The sequence below is a fragment of the Pan troglodytes genome, chromosome 6, assembly GCF_028858775.2.
Source record: "Pan troglodytes isolate AG18354 chromosome 6, NHGRI_mPanTro3-v2.0_pri, whole genome shotgun sequence".
NCBI lineage: Eukaryota > Metazoa > Chordata > Mammalia > Primates > Hominidae > Pan > Pan troglodytes.
In genome coordinates this window covers 30,111,937-30,133,692 of record NC_072404.2, presented here as the reverse complement: position 1 = coordinate 30,133,692, position 21,756 = coordinate 30,111,937, and the positions used below count along the sequence as shown (strand labels likewise).

The 21,756-nt window shown below is 40.7% G+C and overlaps 1 protein-coding gene and 1 long non-coding RNA gene across 4 annotated transcripts in view; one reads left to right on the top strand and one right to left on the bottom strand.

Moving 5' to 3' along the window:
• The window catches only part of LOC107975734 (uncharacterized), a 190,155-nt gene that overhangs the window by 38,902 nt on the left and 129,497 nt on the right, over window positions 1-21,756 (top strand). The gene's annotated exons all lie outside the window — the stretch shown is intronic.
• On the bottom strand, window positions 13,213-20,894 carry NPY (neuropeptide Y). Its single transcript, XM_001159094.6, has 4 exons — window positions 20,809-20,894; window positions 19,656-19,843; window positions 15,497-15,577; window positions 13,213-13,415 (listed from the first exon to the last, which is right to left on the bottom strand). Exons 2-4 carry the CDS (start codon window positions 19,841-19,843, stop codon window positions 13,391-13,393), a joined length of 294 nt encoding a protein of 97 aa, XP_001159094.1. The 5' UTR covers window positions 20,809-20,894; the 3' UTR covers window positions 13,213-13,390.

Sequence of the window (21,756 nt, the reverse complement as noted above, 5' to 3'; positions counted from 1 at the left end):
TACCTAAAACAGAAATTTTGTCAAAGCTCCAGGACTAGAGAACTTGTACTGGAGACGGTGCAAGAATGAGACCAAGATCTCACTGCCCCATGGACCTCACACCACCAGCCACTGGGGTCCCAGGAGGCTCTCCTGAAACACGTGAGCTGCAAGGCTGAGCTGAGCTCTGCCATTAGCTGTTACTTGACACCCTGTCTTCCCTGTACCACCGCTGTTTTTACATGTTTTACTTTGGCTTGTCCTTGAGTATGTAACAGAGATGATGTCATTGAAATACCTCGTTAGGCTTATCTCCTCTCAGCAATTTCTAATGCCCCCTCCACCATTAATGCTGTTTTATGGCTCTAGGAAAGGGGAAGGTGATTACTGCCCAGAACAAAGAAGATGGGAAGAAAGAGGCGATATGGTATAGAGGCAACAGGTGGAAAGGACAAGTAGAGGCCCTTTTGCCAGACAGAAAACAACATATAGACATGATAAGACTATGGTTCAAATGCTGCTGCTCTTTGGGGTTAGCTCAGTGTGTATGGGGAATGGAGGAGAAGTAAGAATATAGAAAACCCAGAAAAAGGGAAGGGGTTTGTAGGATGCTTTTCTCCAACACTGGTGTCCAGAGTAGAAAAAAAATGGCAATATGCAATATTTAGGTGGTTAAAAGGATAAGACAATACCCTCTGCTTTCCTGTGTGTATGGCAGGGGAGGCAGCTCAGAGTGCTGGCTAGACCACGTGTGCTCAGTTGAAGGGCACAGTGTCCCTCTAGCAGAGGATTGAGAGTAAGTGTTCAACCTCTTAGATGGATGTGATTCACAGCCAGAGATTAGTGGATCAACAGCATAATGAGAGGCAATGTGAAGGCCCAGTTAGACAGGACACATCGTGCTTGAACCACCCTGAGAGAAGGGATCACAGCCAAGAGCACTTTAACAATGAGTGAGGGCAGAGGCTACTGCTGCCCAGACATGAGTGGCAATAAATTGCTGCTTCTTTGGGGGTAAGAAGTCCCTGGAGAGCAACATTTAGGTCAAAAGTCCTTCCCCCAACACCAAGCTTCTCCTTGCACTTAGATTATATGTTGGAAAAAGGAAGGGAAACTTTTGAAGGAGAGAAACAATCCAGATATAGAGTTTGAAATTTAAATTGATTACATACCTAAAATGAGTCAGAGGAGATTGAGTTACATTTAATTGGTAAGTTTAACTCTTCTCACCATCAATGTGAAAGTTACCTTGCAAGAAAATTCAGTTCCACAAGGTTGGAATAAAAAAAGTTACTTTTTTCAATATATATAATAGATAGTGATCAAATCAGGGTAATTAGCATATCCATCATCTCAAACATTTATCATTCCTTTGTGTTAAGAACATTCAATATCCTCCTTCTATCAATTTGAAACTATATATTATTGTTAACTCTAGTCATCCTGCAGTACTATAGACCATGACAACTTATTCCCAAGGAAAGTTACTTTCAAAAAAATTTTTCGAGATATAGTATGAACCACAAATAAATGTCTGTGCTATAAATGAATAAACAGTCCACCTTTAACATTCTGGCAAATCCCAATCTTAGAAAATACCACGTTAACAATGTAGAAGACAATTTTTAGTTCTCTAGTATAAGTTGTTCCTCTAGAGCAACTGCATTGTAATCTTTCAGGATGTAATTACTATTCATCATTCTGTTATGAAAAACTACCAATAAAGGCTGCTAGGGACTGATACCAGGAACAAGGTTTGACAATTTCCAACAAGTTAATTATTTTTAAAGTTCCTCCTATCTCTTGATCCTTGTGGAACACTGACATCGATTTTGGCATTATGAAGAAGTGGCCTGGGATGTGGCTGTCTTTCTTACTTACTGCCTCCCCTCACACTTTAGTAGCTGAGATGTGGGAGAATGAATGCTACATCAATGGGGAAACATTCTACAGTTATGCATAGGTAAACAGTTATACCAAAGTCATTTCTCCTTGATAAGATCAGGTGCAACAGGAATTTAAAGCAATGACCCCATTCAGATCTTTCAAAGATATTAATTGCCAACTTTGTTAGAGAGATCCCGCAATCTGGGACTCAGAGGCTATAGGTCATCAATGTGGTAGGTGCCGTGAGTGAGGGACAAGTCAGGGTTTGCATCTTTATTGGTCCTTTCTTTCCCTATTGAATCCAAAGGACTCAGATTTCTAAAGGCCAGGTTGATGATGTAACTAAATTAGCTATTGAAATCCCTTTTTGTAAAACCATCCCTAATTAATGGTATGACAACATACACACCTATTTGCTATGTCTTAGTGGAGGGAGAGAACAAGAATTTAGTGAGCACTCACTATATGCCAGGTATTTTGTCAAGTATCTTATTCATTTCCTCATTTAATTCTAGCAATTGTACAAGGTTGTATTAATCATGTTTTCAGAAGCTGAAACTAAGGGAGACAGAGAATGTGACTTGGCTGAGATCATCCAAGTAGTAAGTGATGGAGCACGATTATAACTCCTGTTACAAGAAAGTGCCTATTCTTTCTTCTATTCCATACTTCTTTGATAGGAGCTGATTTTCTCACTATTCTGTGGTTTCCTTAACTATTTATGCTATAAATTTATGTGTGTCTTCCTGTCTCTTTGATTGTAGCCTTACTGATACATTTGCCTGAATACAGTTGTGTAACTGTCTCGTGTACATGCAGGAGACATAAGGAATGACTGCCATTTTGTGGACACACAGGACATAGTAACAAGTGGAGAATCTGTGACTGTAAGATCCAGTTGAGTAAAATTCAAGTACTAAGATGATACAAACAAATTAGAAATGCTGAATAGAATATACAGTGTTGAAAATGTAAAATAGAGCTCACAAAAAGAATAACAGTACCAGAAATTAAAATTAAAACTAAAAAATCAAAGATCTAAGCAACTGTGCTCATGCTTCAGCCTTTCTAAGATAGTACCAGGAATAAGTTCAAGTAAACTAGGAACTTAGATTTTAATGCTTACTTGAGGGTGATAAATTAGGCCTCCAGCCCAAGCGAATTGGGAAGGTGGAACTGATCTTTCAGCATAAACACAAATAGCCATCAAATAGCGGTTTATTACAGATACAACAAATAATGAAAGGATGGACTAGAAAAAACTATGCCCATGGCTTAGCTTGCCTGTCCATGCCTGTGCTATAAATGTGGGGAGGGTGTCTTCAAAGGGAACTGAAACCCTAGTTGTACATCATGGTGGTTTGGGAGTTAGATTTCTATTACCCCCATAATCCAAAAGTCACCAAGCCAAAAAATTGATATGAGATGGTTGGTGATTCCCCTGGCATACTTGGCAAATATAAACACAAAGCAGCTCTGAAGGATCATTCCCACAATCCAAGTTATATGGAGTTTCCACAGGGAAGCAGAACACAAAAGATAGATGGGTACACTTACTACACTGAGGTAGTAAGAGCTCAAGGACCCGCTGAAGAGAAATTCAGAAACTAGAAGAAAGATTTGAATAAATTATTCAGCATGCAGCATAGATTGTAAAAAATAGATGGGAAATAGAAATAAATTAAGAGATTTGGAACACAGAATAAGAAAGTTTACTCAATAGAATTTGACGAACAAAAGAACATAGAAAGTAAGAGAGAGACAACATTTAAAGAGGTGGCTGTGAATAGGTAAAAGGCATAAATTCATGTATTTAAAACCACAATAAATCTCTACAAGGATAATAAAAAGAAATCCCACATCTGAACACATCATCATCCTGAAATTCAGGCCACCAAGACGAAGATAAATTCTTACAATCAACCATAGAGGAAAAGATGAAAAGCAACCATAGTGGAAAGATAAAAAAGATAGAAAATAAGTTATGAATGACTACAGACTTCTCAAGATCAACAGTGGAGGTTGGGAGTCATTGAAATACTAGCTTCAGAGTGTTAACAGAAAATTGGAGATGTAGAGCACTGTATGCAGCTAAAGTGTCATTCAAGAGTCAGGGTGAAAAACATATATTTGCAGAAATGACTAAAATAGTTTAGCATTTAAAGACCCTATCTTGAAGAACTACTGAAGGATATACTCCAGGAAGAAGGAATTTGAACCCAGAAAGAAGGAATACATTGAAAGAAGTAATAATGAACAACGAACAACAAAACATTGGTAAACATGAGTAAATATAAATAAACCTGACTATACATTTTTTTTAAAAAATGCCTTTCTAGCTTGGGAGGACAAACAAACAAAATGTCTAGAGCGGGTTATTGTAATTGAACAGATTTTAATGCCCTTACTTTGTTTAGGTAGAAAATATAGTATCCAAACTAGCAGAGATATGAAGTGGAATTAGGAAATTTGACTTATTTAATAGAAGGCAAGAAAAAGAAAAAAAATGAAAAAAAAAGCATGGCAAAGAGAAAGAACAAAATAAGTTGTAGAAATAGATCCATATATATTCAGTAATCGTAGTAAATGTAAATAGTCTAAATTTACTAGTTAAGAGAATTTTTGTTTACATTTTTCAAATAGCTACATTGTGTTACAAAAGATACAACTAGAACTTAATGGCTACTAAAGGTTGAAGGTTAATAGATAAAAGAAATAGGTAAATATCAATTTTTTTAAAGCTAGCATAGCTGTTACGAGTATTAGACACACTAGACTTCTAGATGAAATGCATTTTTGAGGTTAAGGAGGGTTGGTACATGATAATAAGGATCCCAGGTCTTTCTGACATCTTAGCAATTCTCAGTGCTGCCTCTCCCTTGTGACCATAGTGCATGATGTCACACAATGATTTAAATTACCTGTGGGTAAAAAGGTATAACTCAAGGAACATTGGTATATAGTCAGACTGGCCTTGGTTAAAGTTCCAGCCTCGCCAACCACCACGTTTGTTGTCTTGTTTCATTTCACCTCTCTGAGCCTGTTTCCTCATCTGTAAAATGTGGCCAGTGTTTCTGCCTCTCATGGTTTCAGTGATAATTAAAATAATTAAAGTAAATAAAGGGCCAATTTATACTAGTTTCTAAATAAATGTTAGTTCCCTCATGCCCTATTTCTTATCACCAAACAAAACCTGCAAAACTTACTTGTAACTTTAGAAGGCAAATAGCTATTTAGGATTTCAAGCAGAAAACATTTTTCTTATGAAGAGTTAATTATCCATGAAATTAAATATTTATGCATTCATAGAACCAATGTATTTATAATGTTACAATATGAAAGTGGCTGGTCTAGAAATTATAAGATGTTTTAATGTCTTCACAGCTGATGTTTCTCCATCATGGGAATATTTTTACATTACCTTTTACAATTATCTAACGGGAATAATGTACTGTAAGGTTACTTAGGAAAATAGCATGCAGTTGAAAATTTATATTCAGGTGTGTAAATGCTGACTGCTGGTTGAGATGCTCACTTGTAAGCAGCTTGACACTCAAGCATGTTTTCCCTTAAAACAAGATCATAAATGGCAGTTTGTTTCCCAAGTTGGGTGACCAACTTATCCAGGTTTGCCTAAAGCGGAGCGATTTCCCAGGATACAAGACTTTCAGTGCTAAGCCTAGGACAGTCCTGGGACAACCAGAATGGTTGGTCACCTTGCCAGGCCAACACCCCAAAACTGATCTGCCTGCCTCCGCCACTGCTGCTTCATCCGAACCCTGCTCTGCCAGGAGCCAAAGTTCCTCCTGTTGTACGGCTGGGCACAACACTTAATCTCTGACAGTCACCTGAGCCCCCAGGGATGAATAGCTCTGGCGTCTGTGTGGGGAGATAAAATAAGCATTTCCTCTCTGTTACATTTCATCCCTTAGACCTCAGTGTGCCTTATCCTATGCCTAGAAGACACATCTTTCAAAAACATGATATTTTTAGCTCTGATCACATGCTCTTCTCTTATTGTTGCCCAAAATGAGGCCCCCATGTTCAGGGTGGAGGTATAAGCAGCAAAAGAGGATCAGATGCTGTCATATCCCCTCCACGGTCCTTATTCTGTCATCCCACCACCCACACATATCAACTCAGACAACAGATGCTCACTCTGAGATGCATGGTCCATCGCCACTTCCCCAGACAGTGATTTCAGAATCCCAGGTGGAGCTTGATTAAGTACTGCACAGCCATTTTTCTAGGAATATGATGTTGTTAATAATGACCTTGACATCCACAAAAGTAAAGCACAGGCTATTGAACAACTGCCATCCACCAAGGTCCAATTCAAATGACACTTCCCATTCCTCACATACACTAGTGGAAATGATTTCAGCCTCCCCTGTTCTCCCATAGCACTTACTTTATGCTTCTATTTAAACAATGATCATGATCTGCCTTGCATTATAGTTCCTTAAGCATGTGTCTATCTCCTTTATAAATTGTTAGGTCTTTAAGAGCAGGAAAATGTCTCACTCATTTTATATCACCCCTAGAACCTAGCAGAGTACCAGTCACAGGGAGACTATTCGATGAATATTTCAGAAATTGATAACATCCTTGGGACTCTAGAAACCCATTAGAGATCAGCTGGTTCCATTTTAACCTGATCAATAATCCAGCCTGTTAGAAAGAGTGACTATATTAAATATGTTCTGCCAACATTGCTTATTCTTGCATTAAATTTCACAGACCAGTTAATTCAGTAGGCCGTTCTGTTTTGAGAAGACTTGGCAGTGATAGAAAAGATACAGGTATTAGAATAAATACAATTCAAATTATTCTAGGCAAGCTTTAATTGAAAACTTATTTGAATGACGTTATTCTCTCTAACAGATAATTCCCAAATAGTAAGGTGTTATTTAGTGAGAAGAAAGGGTAAAATGTGACTTTTATATTCTATAGAAAGATTCTCATTTCAACTTAAATTGCTTCATAATACCATAGTAAAGCAGCCAAACTAATGAGTGAAGTCAAATTTCGATAAATACACCGAACAAATCAGTTTAAAGTTCAATTAAATTCTGAAAAAGCAAAGAATTCTGAAATTAGGAATAGATTGGGAATCAAAGGAATCCATGTCTTATAGATAAAACAGTTTGTAAAAAACCAAATTCTTTATGTTTAAATATCAAAATAATTTACCCAAGGACATAAAGAGTTGTAAAATATACCCCCTAAATAGAGCCAATACATTAGTATGCAATATAAGTGGTAACAATTGGTGAAAACTCCAAAATCTTCACTAAATTCAAAGCCAGGAAAAAATCATCAGTGACCCAAAAAGCATTTCACAGAATTTTGGTACTTCAATATTCAAGACTTTTTGGAAAAAAAAAAATTTTTTTTTAAGAACTTGATATTAAAGGTAATGCCAGGTAAATCAAACTTACAAGATGACAGAAACGAACTGTGTATTCAACCAGTAACTTTCAGAGATCCACGAAGCTATGGTTAAATAAACTTTCATATTTTTGTCAAGACCCTGCATAAATGCTACCTGTACCTCCTGAAAGAACCACAAAAAAACCTTTGTGAGGCTGTTCAACAAACATTGCACTTGTTCTGGCTCCTCTGGGATCATTCTCAGTATTTACAATCAACTTCAGTCTGAACTAGCTCTCGTGGAGAATCTCCTGTGCGTCAGGCAACAAGGGCAGTATCAACATATCCATACCACCCTTCCCATAATTACACAGCATTTGAATACTGCAGCATTAGAATGAGTTTAAATTGATAGCTATTACTTAGCACATTAAAAAAAAATGAGCCCGGATGACACATATGATTAATTATATGTTATTCCATTCTGATTTTAAAAAGAGAAAAAGATCCTGTGTGATTTCACACTGTGCTAATTTTTCTAATAGGCAGAAGAAAAGGCAATAATTTTATTGTGACAATATTACATTCCTCCTACCCAGAACCATGATAAAAGAATATCCCACTGAAACACCTCATTCAAAAGGTTGTTTTCCTTTATGATGATAGAAAATGTATTTGTTTAGTTCTGATGACATTGTAAATGATTCCAATGTTCTGCATGGAGGAGAAAAGAACAATTTTCTATTGTATACATATTAATATGTAACCATATAAGCATAATGTTTGTGCATTAGAAAGAGAGGAAATAATTAACTGCCATCATGTTTACCTTCCTGTCATCAGTAGCACATGTGGGACCTGCACATGGGTGTGCTAAGTTGGTGAAAAGAAATTGGTTTTTCTATTACTTTCAATGTCAAAAACCACAGTTACTTTTGCACCCATCTAATAATATTGAGCACTTGCATCCGCCATCTTTTTTGTTTTTGTTTTTGAAGACATAGTCTTGCTCTGTCGCCTAGGCTGGAGTGCGGTGGCGCGATCTTGGCTCACTGCAAGCTCCACCTCCTGGGTTCACGCCATTCTCCTGCCTCAATCTCCCTAGTAGCTGGGACCGCGGGTGCCCGCCACCACGCCTGGCTAATTTTTTTTATTTTTAGTAGAGACGGGAGTTTCACCGTGTTAGCCAGGATGGTCTCGATCTCCTGACCTCGTGATCCGCCTGCCTCGGCCTCCCAAAGTGCTGGGATTACAGGCGGGAGCCACCACGCCCGGCCGCATCCACCATCTTTACTTCACCTAATGGGAAGCATCACACGATGGTGTGCAAACTCCAAGCCGGTGCTGTTTTTTCCTTCTCTTTAAATCTGTTTTTCTGTTCTGACCCTTGTCTAGGCAGGGGAAAGAGGATGCAAGATAAAATATTCCAAAGAAATAGCGAATCCTTGCCTTCCTGACCCTGGGTGTGGAACCAACCCTACAACATTTATTCTCTGAATTTGTTAATTTGTCCGTAAGATTATGGTTAAGAGATCTCAGTCTGAGAAGTCTAATCCTAATTTGGCTGAAGGAAAAATATTGGTAGAGAGGCCTCAGTATGCCCTGGAGTCAAGTCTGTAGGAAGAGCAGATGGGATGTTTTTAAAAATAAAAAAAAAAAATAAGGAATGCCTGGGAGAAAAGAGTTTGAGATGACTGTGAGACTAGACTTGATTTTGTCCTAAATGAGGTTTTCGCCTTAGAACATAACCCAGTTGTCCAGGCCTACCACTATCAAATTCAAAGTATGGGAATCACAAATAATTAAAAAGTAATCAAAATATGCATTACTGTGTCATATCTGCATGTTCTCTACCTCCTATCTGGCATTCTTCATTTGGCAATTGCTGCTCATCCTTCAAACCTCAGCTCAAGCATCAGTCAGCTGCCCTAGGAAGTCTGTCCTACTCCTGCACTCTCCTCAGCCTGGGGTGAGTGACCTTCACTATCCCAGTAAAAGCACGGCCCACTTCTTGTTAAGGAAGGAGATATTGCTACCCCTGAAATAGGAAATACCAATTTTGGACATACTGAACTTTTTTTTTGAGACATGATCTCACTCTGTTGCCCAGGCTGGAGTGTAATGGCGCGACCTTGGCTCACTGCAACCTTCACCTCCCGGGTTCAAGTGATTCTCCTGTCTCAGCCTCCCAAGTACCTGGGACTACAGGCACGTGCCACCATAGCCAGGTAATTTTTGTATTTTTAGTGGAGATGGGGTTTCACCATGTTGGCCAGGCTGGTCTCAAACTCCTGATCTCAGATGATCCGCCTGCCTTGGCCTCCTAAAGTGCTGGGATTACAGCTGTGAGCCACCGTGCCCAGCCAACATATTGAATTTGAATGGTCTATAGGATGTCCACATTTTAGCCTTAACCCATGAGACCTCTGGCCTCTGTTCTTTCTCTTTTCCTGTCTCCCTCTGCATGGGAGACAGTTGCTATTCTGACTGATTCATTAGGCCACATTGTCTTAACAGGCAGGGACACAACTGAAAGGTAACGAGCAGTCACAAGTGGCATTTCTCTTTTTCCATCTGCTGCTAGAAGTGACAGGCTGGCCCTTCTGATCTATGTGGCTATTTGTGTAAGTGAATTTGGGAATCTTCCCCAGAAACCTTACTTTTCCTGTCACTCTTCACTAGGCTGCTGAGATTTGGTTTGGAAACGGGGTGCTCTGGAGGCTTGGGCGGCAGCCAGGCACCCTGACTCAGCTTACCAGGCAGCCCTACATTTGGGCCTCATTGGATGCTTGTTCACCTGGCTCTGTTTCCTAGTTGGCAACTGACTCTTATATGTACAGCTCCCTTGTTAGGAAACTGCAAAGGGAAGCATGATGAGTGGGAAGGTTCTAGCACCTAACTACTTCTTAAACCTCTGACACATCTCTGCACTTCCAGCAATGTACTGTAATTATTTGCCTCCCTCATTAGATAGTAAATTCCCTGAGAAACTAATCTTTGTATCCTCAGTGCTTAGTACAATTGTATCCTCAGTGCTTAGTACCAATACATATTAGGTGATGAAAATATGTTAAGTGAATGAATGAGTTTGGCCATTCTTAGACCTAGTTCATCAATCTAGCCTCTGCTACTCTCTCTCTGTTCCTGTCAAGTAGAGCTCTGAAGGTTCCCTTCACAAGCTGTGCTAATCCACAGTTTTTAGCCCAGACCCAAAACCTCCTATTCTCAGGTCAATCCACATTCTCTGGTAAGCATTTTTCAACTAGTCGGCCCACACTAATTTCCTTTTCTCAATACTTCTCACACAATTTGTTTAGTACTTCGTTACTCTCTAATTTGTTTTCAGTGTGGTACACCAGAGTTATGCTCTTAACTAGATCATACACAACCTGATCTCCACTTGCATTCACTTCTGGAAGACATTGTCAAGCAGGGCAAAGTTTTCAAGTAAAGAGGAGCTGCTGTCTTGTCCCACTAACTTGAATGAGGTAGGATAAGTCACTTACTTCCTATAGGCCTTTCTGTGAAAATTGAGGGAGTATTCATCTGCTTGAGTATGTCTTGGGTATTGCAGGAATCAAAATAAAAACATGACACCTGCAAAAAATTATGCACACATTATACCTCATAGATGATGGACTAGAGCTAGGGTGAGAGGAGACCTTAATAAGTGCTGATGGGTTTACTTGATAATGATTATGTTGCTCATAGGGATCTCATTAATGAAGGCTAGATTGTTCTTACTATAACTCTAGTAAGCATTATCATTATTGTTTGCAATGACAGCTGAGTGATCCAGTGCCTTTAAACCTATTCTAAAACCTATTTAAACGTATTTCAAACCTATTCCCATTCTAAACCTGAAAATGTTTGAGAAATATTACTATAGAGAATCTCCTGAAATGCAGTTTTGCAGTTTTTTAAAAGTTTGCTATCTTTTTATTTCTGAAAGCTAATTCTGGTTCATTAGGGATTTAGAATTCAACACAGGAGTCATCAAAAACTTCATTTTTACCCACTTCTTTTCTATTACTTGTAACGTTATCTTAACCTGAATTTTGATTCCCATAAAGGTATACATGGAAATTTAGGCAGGAATAATTATCCCCATCTCATGGATGAGAACCCAGCCATGTAGTGAATTTGAAGGTCAGAGAGCTTGAAAGTCACTGAGTCAGGTTCATGGGGCCCACACGGTGTGAAGGTTAAGTTCTCCTTCTAATAAGATGAGGTGAAGAAGCAGAGGGATCAAGGCCTGGGTTGAGTATAAGTAAAATGTGGTTGTTTAATGCTAAGCTTTCTAGGCATTTAGGTTTGATGAGGTAAGAGATTAAAATTTTTGTTTAAAATTGAATTCCTGGATTCTCTCTGAATGGGTCATATACATTATTCCTGTTTGCTCTTCTCCATGTAATCAAGAGTTCTACAGTCATGCATCAATTATCAATAGGGGTACTTTCTTAGAAATGCATTGTTAGGTGATCTTGTTGTTGGGCAAACATCATAGAATGAATGTACTTACACAAACCTGGATGGTATGGCTTTCTATACTGCTAGGCTATATGATATGGCCTATTGCTCCTAGGTTACAAACCTATACAGCAAGTGACTGTACTGAATACTATAGGCAATTGTGACATAATGGTAAGTATTTGTGTATCTAAACATAGAAAAGGTACAGTAAACATTCAGTATCATAATCTTATGGGACCACTGCTATATGTGTGGGCCATCATTGACCAAAATGTTGTGAAGTGGTATATGACTATATGCGTGGTGATGAGTACTCAGCTTATTTGTGCTGAAAGATGGATTTTTCAGTCAACTTTCTTTGTGTATTACTAATTTTAATAAAGAAAATTCCCAGATATACTAGGTTAATAACTTTGATGTGTAATAAATTATGACTTACTTAACTTTTTAGATTTTAAAAATGCTTTACATATTGGTATTTAGTTCCAAGAATAAAGAAATAAAAATAAAGGAAATTTTAGGGAAATTGTGGAACAATTTTATCTTAGTTTCATTAAAGGAAATTACGTTTTGCAGCAACACTGACTCCATTGCCTGAAAAAAAGTTATAATTTTTTATATGCAGAGAATATTGTATATTCTACAAGATTCCCTAGGTCATGATGAATATTGCTATTCATGCATTTTTTGGTAAAGTTTTAAGATGTCATACAAACATATTTATACATATTTTTTACAGTGTGGTATGAAGTACCAGTATGGAATGAGACTCATTTTCTTTGATTTAGAAATGACATGTAAAAATATAATAACATTCATTCTAAAGTAAGCCCATGCAAGTAGGTACTTGAAGGAGGAAGTTTAATACATTTCAGCTAAATTAATTAACATGCCCCATGTTGTATGAAAAGATAATCATCCCACTCATTGTATTTCTCACTCAAATTCTAACAGTAGTGACCAAAATAGATGTATAGACCTCAACGGTCTGATATGGTAGCCACTAGAGACTTAATGGCCATTTAAGTTAAAATTCATTAAAATTAAATAAAATTTAAAACTCATCTCTTTATTTGCACTAACTACATTCAGGGGCTCAAAAACCACATGTGGCTAGTGGCTGCCATATTAGACAGAGGGATAAAGGACATTCCACAGAAAGCTCTAGTTAGTCAGGAAGTCCTTCTGCTGACAGCACTGGTTAGCAAGGGTTCCATGTTAATGGAAGGAAAGCTCAGAAAAATTTCCCAAATTAGCATTCCTTTGATCAATATCTTCAAATGCATCTATAAGTTTTACACACATACACACACACCCACACAGCTGATCTTGGTTATCATGAATAATCATATCTTCATATCTTTCATAGCCGCTGTTTTAATATTAGCGAAACGAACCCTGAATCTGCTAGTTGAGGGAGACTATAATGACTAATTGTTAATAATAAGTTTAACGAAAATAATCCTCACTATTGTAATAGATTTTTCATTGAGGAGGATACACTTTTGAATGCATGATACTTTATTTAAACGCACATATATACAATGATGACAAAGGAAAACATTGCAGAATTCAGCACAATGGCTGCATGCATTGGTAGGATGGGTGGATTCTCGTTTTACACGATGAAATATGGGCTGAAAATAGGAAAAGGCCAGAGAGCAAGTCTCAGTTCCCATCACCACATTGCAGGGTCTTCAAGCCTGTAAAACATAAGAAGCAAAGCATGTAAGGAAAGCTGCCCAACTTCCTGAGGTATGAGCAAGGGTGAGACATTTAGATCTGAAGTGAAAGATGACCGGGAGCTGTTGAAAAGTTTCCTGTTGGCATTCTAAATAAGAAGCCATGTGGAATATCAGATCGTGAGGCGGAGGCACAACATGCACAGCCCCAGCTGAGCAGCATTCCACGATGTTGACAGGCGTCTTGGGCAAACATCAGAGGGAGCATTTGAAAGGCTCTGTATGTATCAAAGGAGCCGAAGAACACCACAATCTTTTGAAAATCAAAATTACAGAAATCACATGAAGCTGTAACAGGAAAGTTATTGTTCCTCAACTCTAAATATGCTTCCTTTTCCTGCCAGCTTTATTATGTAGTAAGATGCTACTTATTAGACTATAATAAGACCTTTTTAATAAAATAGCACTCATAGGCAACTTCAAGACTGTCAAGTTTTGTCTCCTTCTAACTGTACATGATGGAGTCTGTCAATCAGGGTGCAATTAATTTTACTTCATGCACTAACTGTGTGACCTTGGGCCACAAAACAAAGACAAAAACCAAGGTTCTAAGTAGGTCTGCGTTGTTATTTTTCTAACAGTAAGTCGATATAGTCTACCCTAAACTTTTTACTGTGGCAAACATCATATGCATGTCAGTGAAACATGGAAAGACATTTACTGCTTAGTATTAAAGACAACCCTGGCCAGGCATTATGGCTCACAACTGTAATCCTAGCACTTGGGCAGGCTGAGGAGGGAGGATCTCTTGAGGCCGGGAGCTCGAGGCTGCAGTGATCTATGATTGCACCACTGCACTCTGGCCTGAGTGACAGAAGGAGACCTTGTATATGAATAATAATAATAATAATAATAATTTTTTAATTAAAAAAAGATAACCCTTACAAATTTTCTGCCTGTTTCCCTTGCATTTGCTATTTAAGTCTGGGCTGGTTCCTCCAGGGACAGGAGCACTGGAGTTTTATCTCAGTTCAAATCGTTGTTCCCTTTAGAGAAAACAAATCTCACAACTCTATACTAACACCCTTCGTGCTGGCTGGCCATTTTACAAGAGAGCTGAGGGAGGTTAGAAGGGAAGGTGGGTGGCCCAGCGGGTCACCCTGCTGAGTCTCTAGGGAGAACTTGATGGAGAGCCACATCAGTCACACTCACTGAGCAAGTGTTCTAGTGACCTCTTCTGGGGAACTTGGTTCTTGACATTGTAGAACTCTGGGTTTAAGGCAGCCAAGCTGCCACAGACGTGGGTGGACCCTGTGAACTATGATCTTACTGTGGTTAGAGACAGGAAGCAAGGACTGAAGAGTCAGGAGGTTATGAAGATGGAAGAGGACCAGGCTTCTCTTCAGCAGCACTCCTTGTCCAGGAGGCACCAGAAAACCTTAGCTCAATGTTTAACACTTAGACATTGGTGGGCACCTCTTTCCAAGACAGACCCAAACTGCAAGAAAGTCCTGAGACTACAGATAAACTCCTAAGAATACTGTCATTCAACGTGCATTCATTGAATGTAATAAATCACCATATGACACAAGTTGAACTAAAATATGTCAAAAAGTAATCCAGAGCACCTAATTTACCTACAGCTTCATGTAAAACTGGGAAAGTTGGAGTAAAAACCACGTGGGACATTTCCTAGGACATCTGGACACTCCACATACATAAAATCTACAGATCTTCCCAGCCAGAGATGGACAGTTGGTCATTTCAGTTTAGAGTCAGGGACTCACTCTATGCTCCCCTGACTCCAACAATGTTAGAAATTCTATATAATTTCTAAGTTAAAAGTCAATTATTTTTAAAATCGTCAAAGGAGCACCAAATAACCTGGGCTAAAAAATGTTATTCCACAGAAGTTTAGAGATTCGACAATGAGTACATGAAAAGAGAGGTCTCCTCTGCCTGCTTCTTCATCCTCATTTCTGCCGAAATCTCCCCTAGTCTAGAAGCCTGGTGGTGCCTCCCACCAGGCACCTGTCTCTGACTTCCCTCCCCTGGGCACCTTGAGCTCTGCAACAATGTCCCCATCACAAGCCTTGTCATACCGAGTTCTGGGAACATTTTCTGTGCTTTCTCTCATCAAGAGGTCTGAAATCAGTGTCTCTGGGCTAGATCGTTTTCCATATCTGGAAAAAAAAAAAAAAGTCTTTTAAAGCAAGTTTGGAATAGGCAGAAAAACCTTTAGGAAAAAGGAAGATAGTCTCCTATTTGGGATATGAAAACTAAACATTATTGTCAGTTGTTCATCTGTAACAAGCAAGCTAGGTGTAAGAAGCATATATTATCGAAACATTATCATAAATATTATTTCAAATTATTTATATATATATTTAAACTTTGCTCAAATAATAAATAATCTAGGAGGTTATTTAAACTGAACCAAAATTCCTAGTCAAATTCCTGCCTTCTTAAACAACCACAAATAATATGTATAGAGATACATACTTTTATAACTAGGTGACAGGAAATTTGAAAACATGGAAGCATGATTGTAAATGTTTCCACAATTAGTTAATTGGCTATTGTTCTGATGATACACAGCAGTTTAAATCTTAACAAGGAGACCAGATGATATTTCAAAGACAGTCCTAGAAAAAAAAAATCAGCAGATTGCCGTCCAAGACCCACCTGTGTCTTTGAATCCCAATTTTCTCGTTTGTAAAACAACCCCTGCTTAAATCAGAGTCTTTGTGAACATCCAGTGTGAAATGTGAGTCACAATGCTTTCAAAGTGACAAAGTGATACACGCATGCAAATTACTGCTGTTGAAATGCATCCATTCTTCTGGCTACCAACAGACCCTGGGTCTTATATTTTCCATATTCATTCAAGGTGCCAAATGCTAAAGTCTTTCCTAATGCTGTGATTTTAGCCTCCCTGTAAGTCTAAAGGAATCTAACTGATCCATGGAAATGTTCTTTTTTTTTTTTTTTTTTTTTTTCCTCCTGTAGCAGGATATGGGTGAGACAATACATACAGGTAAGGTTTCGTTTACCTGTGAGGGTAGTATATGCTCCCCACTCCAGAACACTACAAAAGGGCCAGACAAGTCTATACCAAATTGCATCTTTTGAAGAGGCCATTTTTCCCTTTCTCAGAAAAGGCATTGGACACCATTCGCCACTTTGTTTAGAAATAAATTAGTCTGGTATGGATTGGTTAATAGGTCCAACAACTGAACAAAGCTGACAGAGGGTATATTCTAATTGCCAAGCAAAATTATATCTAATTTTTTTGGAAATATTTTCTATGACTGTTCTTTTGCTGAGACTCAAGGGAAGCAAAAACAAAACAACTCCCTGTCCCACTCCCATCATGTGTGAGATTTCCTCAAAGATTTTCTGGAGTTGCGATATTAGACTACAGGCGCCTGCTTATACTTATTTATTCTGTCCATCCATTGGTTTTACTAATCGTAAAAGTCTAGGGCAACCGTAACTCATTTATCTTCATCATGCTCCAGTGAGTAAAAGAACTGCCAACTTTTTATCCAATTTACCAGTAAAGAACCTAAATCTGAAATAGGAGGATTTGCACAGTCATAATCTTGCATCCAGTACAGCACTGTTCACTCTTCTTCCTTCTTTAATTAATTCTGGATCATCCTTCCCCTCTACAATGCTGTAACTTTCAAAGATTGAGTCCTTAGAGTAAAGATTCTCAAACCTGGCTGCACATTAGAATCACCTGGGGAGTGTTAAAAACACACTCTAAAGCCCAGGCCCCATCCCAGAGGGTCTGATTTAATTGGTCAGGGGTGGATCCCAGCATCAGTGTATTTTAAAAGCTCCCCTGATGATTTTAATGTGCAGCCAGGAAGGAGAAACACTAATCTAAGGCTGAGTTTCTCTGGGACTGGCTATTCTGTGTAATGGGGGCTGTCCTGGGCATGGTAGGATATTTAGCAGCCTCCTTGGCATCTATACACCTAGGTACCAGCAGTGCCCACCTCCAGTTGTGAAAACCAAAAATGTCTCCAGACACTGCCAAATCACACCTGGGGAGCATAAAATCACCCCCAGTTGAGAACCACTGATTTAGGGGGCTATATAAATAAATCGTAGGAGACCCACACTCTACAATAAGTAATGCAGCTTCCAGAAGCAATGAGCCAGGGGTATATATACAGCAACAGGAATATAAGCACAAATTGAGTGCAGGGGGAATGCTGGTGGCGGGGGATGGGGGGGGGGGGAGAAAGATAATGATATCAGATTATATCTATACTAAATTAAAGCACATCCACAAATGACCCTGTAATTTTCAGAAACACACATAGGAGTGGGTGTCTGTGGTGGGAAGGAGAAGATGGATGTACATTAAGAGCCTCGGCTGGTTTCTAAGAAGGAGTTTATACAAAGATGAGACAGGAAACTCTGCCTCAGAGACCAGCTCATTCCCATCTAAGCTGAATCTCTTGCCATGAAACCCAAGTCCCTTTCCTTTATGTTTTTTTCTCATCAAACATGTTGGAGATAACACTGCCTGTTGATGGTGGTGACAACATCCAAAGAAACTCAAAGGAGGGCTCCAATTCCATAATTCCTATAAAAATAGCTTCCATGAAATGTCATTAGCTTCATGATTTGTGAAATGAAGATAATTATACTCCTTTCAAAGCTTTGAGGTAACGACTGAATGAGAGAATGCCTAGGAAAACATTTTAAAATGCTAGAGCTTTGTAAAATGGTAAAGCTTTATGGCAATCATCTTCGGAAAAATGAGTTCTACTGTGTATTATGCTATAGCTAAATAACTAACAAAGGTTTTTCTAGAAAAAAACAGTTAATATCTTTTTGTTTGTACAAGTTCTCTTTGATCTGCATGACGGCATAACATAGCAGGAATTTGAATCAATTAACTTTCTGGGAAGTATGGAATATAAAATATTATTGCTTTTTGCTAATTAAAATGATCAGATTTCAAGGGATCACAAACAACTACTATTTAATTCTGGCATTTTCATGTTTTTCAGATTCTATATAAATTGGGGCTTTTTCAAAAGTTTTTTAGGATGTTAAATACCTTTTTGATGAAACAGGAAAAAGCAAACTATTTTAAAAGTATAAATCTTCCCCCCTTTTGGATCCTTTCCAACTACTCCCTGACTTGTAAACAGTAAAAATATGGACTAAATAAATAAATATATAAACCCCACAATACTTTAAACATATAATTTAAACATGTTAACTAACATTAATGCTTCTAAAGGGCTTATCCTTTAGATACGGTCAAATGACTAAAATCATTTAATCTCAGTAATTAAAATAAGATATTAAATGATTTAGAACTAAGATCAACCAATTTTGAAAACAAAATTTAAATCCTATGTAATTTGTAAAATAGTTTGGATTTGATTTTTCCCTTAATTGTCAATGTTGAGAGTGAAAATATGGCATTTCATTTTGACTTTCTGAATGTTCAGAATAAAGTTTACAATTTCTCAGATTCCATGTAATCCCTGAATTCATCCTAAAGTTACTGGACCAACGTAAGTTTCTTCTTAATGAAATACCAAGTGGGCACTTTCTTTTCAGAATTCACCAGCTATAAAATAGGGAGACCTCTGCATTTTAGATAAACTGTTTTCAGGCTAAATCTCTAATTATTGGGACTAGGATTTTCAAATATGGGAGTGAGACTGAAAAAAAAACACAGTACAGAAGAAAAAAAATAGCTCTATTTGTCTTTTTCTAAATACTGTCATTCAATTAGCCCTGGGCAGGCCGGAAAGTCTGACAATGTCTGTGGCAACCCTGCAGTTTACTCCTTGCTTTGGTTTTCTTTGGTGGTCGTTCTGTTTCTCCTAGACACCTTGCTAGCGTTTCCCCCTACAGCATTTCTCTGGCGCATTCTTGCCCCTTTCACTGGGTATTTTCGAGATTTCTGGACAGGGCCCCACTGCCGTAAGAACCACAAGAAACCATAAGAGGTGAGTGAGAGGAGATTGCCAGCCTACCAGCCTGGGGAACCTGAATCTGGGGATCACGACTCTGTGACTGTAGTTGCACAAAATAGAAGGTACCCATTTTGTGTAGAGTGTGCCCTGTACAAACATTTACCTAGAGCTGACTAAGTGCCTGTTACTGTCCTGCCCTGGGATAGAGCGAAGGAAAAGAAACAATCCCTTTCCCTAACATCCCCAGGATCTCCTGGTGTGCAGGCACTGGCGCTCCCGGAATCGGTCCCGCGGTCCCACCCACCTCTGCCTGGTGATGAGGTTGATGTAGTGTCGCAGCGCCGAGTAGTATCTGGCCATGTCCTCCGCTGGTGCGTCCTCGCCCGGGTTGTCCGGCTTGGAGGGGTACGCCTCGGCCAGCGCACCCAGGCACACGAGCAGGGACAGGGCGAGGGTCAGTCCGGACAGCCGCAGTCGCTTGTTACCTAGCATCTGCAGGCACAGAAGGCTCAACGGACGGGCTTGGGGATTCAGAGCACCCACGCGCAGCACCTCCCTCCTCTGCCCCCCGCGCTCCTCCTCCTGCTACCACCCGCGACCCCCAATCCCCTCTCGTCCCAGTCCCGCAGAGAGAACCCAGGAGTGGCTAGCACCACCTTGCGGGCTCCGGGCACCGTCTGGCCGGGACCTGCCCCTCTGCTCCACCTGAAAACTTCGCGCAACTTCGTTCCAAGTCTCAGGGACCAAGAAGCGCGCGGCGAGAGTGCAAGGTGGGGGCCCCGCCAGTTTAGCATTCAAAACCGAATTGGAAGTTCTTCCTGCTGGGTCACTTTTCTCCCTTCTTGCCCAAACTCTTGTCTGGGAAGAAAAGTTTCTTCTCTGTTACTTTTGGTCTGCCTAGCTTCAGGGGATCAACGCTGACAGCAGAGATCACCTCGGGGTGACGACTGCGGTGGGGAAGGGGAAAGAGAATTGCTCCCTGGGCCAGAATTGCTCCAAAGAGATTTGGAGACCAAGAATCCAGGGAGGTGGCAGGGCGCGGGGCTCTAGAGCTCCAGGGATTCCTCACTCGATGGCGCTGCCGGGGAAACCTTCCTACCGCGCACCGCTTTCTGGGCCTCAAGGCGGCGACCCGCAGGGAGACCGCCAGCTGCCTTGGGATAGCGGTCCCGGGTTCTCCCTCCATATCTGCTAAAAGGTAACTCAGAAGAACCGCCCAGCGGGAAGGGCCCGGGAGAAGGGCCGTGGACAATCAGAGGGGAGCAGAGGAACAAGTGGAATTTAGCCGCCAAGAGGGCTGGTCCGCGTCGGGGCGCGGAGCCGGCATAGTCCGCTGGGGAGTGGAGCGCGATCATCCCAGGGCCCCAGGGCTCCACAGAGCGGGAGGCTGCGTCTCTAGCAAGTTCGCGGGCGCCCCGTTCGCTCCCACCCCTAGACAAACGGGTCGTAGCACTCACGGTGGCTGGCGCGCGGGCGTGGCTGGGCGGCAAGTACTATGCTGTCGGGCGAGCGTCTCCGAGGGGTGAGAGCCAGCGGATGGGGTGCAGAGAGCGGGTCGCGACAGGGCTTTTATGGAGCTTCCTCGCCGCGGCAGGAGGGGCCTCGGGCAGTCACGCTTGGGTGACTCCCACCCGCCACTTCCCGCCCCTGAGTGGCGGGGGGAGGGGGCTGGAACCGCAGCCGCACGAGTGTCGACTTAGGGAGCCACCCACACCCCAACCCTCCCGCCCCAGGCACTGCCTGAAGAAGCGGGGCCTGGGACCGCGTGAGCGAGGCAGCGCACTCCGAGCGCGCTGGACAACACCAAAGCCCAAGTATGTGCCCTCGGGCAGTGCCCGATCCCTGCTTTCCTTCTTTCCTTCACGCCCCGTCTAGTCCTGCCAGAGATAGGAGCAGCCCAGATGATTCTTGTCTCCTGCCAACAGGACTACCAACCCACTGGGTGCCGGAGTAGGAAGCACCTGAATCCTCTTTGTGGTGGGGCATCTCCAGGACTAGCGCGGCATCCTCGCCGGGCACAACTGCGCGCTGTTGGAGTGAGGCAACTGGGCGCACAGATTTTTCCTGTACTTAGAACAAGTCGGAGGCAGCTGCCGGAAGTCTCCGGCTAGAGGGTCCCAAAGCTGCGCTCCCCACCCCACCCTCGCCCGTGGTTTCAGGGGCTTCTGCCCCTTCTTTCAGCTGGTTTTTCTAGATCAGCCTTCCTCAAGTACTCGCTCAGACGCAGTGAGCCAGTCTCGGTCGAGACATGAGTGTGGCGACTCAAAATTCCCCAGAGGGGGAACACGGTAAACCTATTACCCCAGTTTGCTGAAAAAGAGCCACGCTTCCAGCTTCTAGAGACTCTTTTAAGCTCAATTTTAAAAATACATATTTTTTTTTTTGCTCCAAAGTGACGGTAGTTA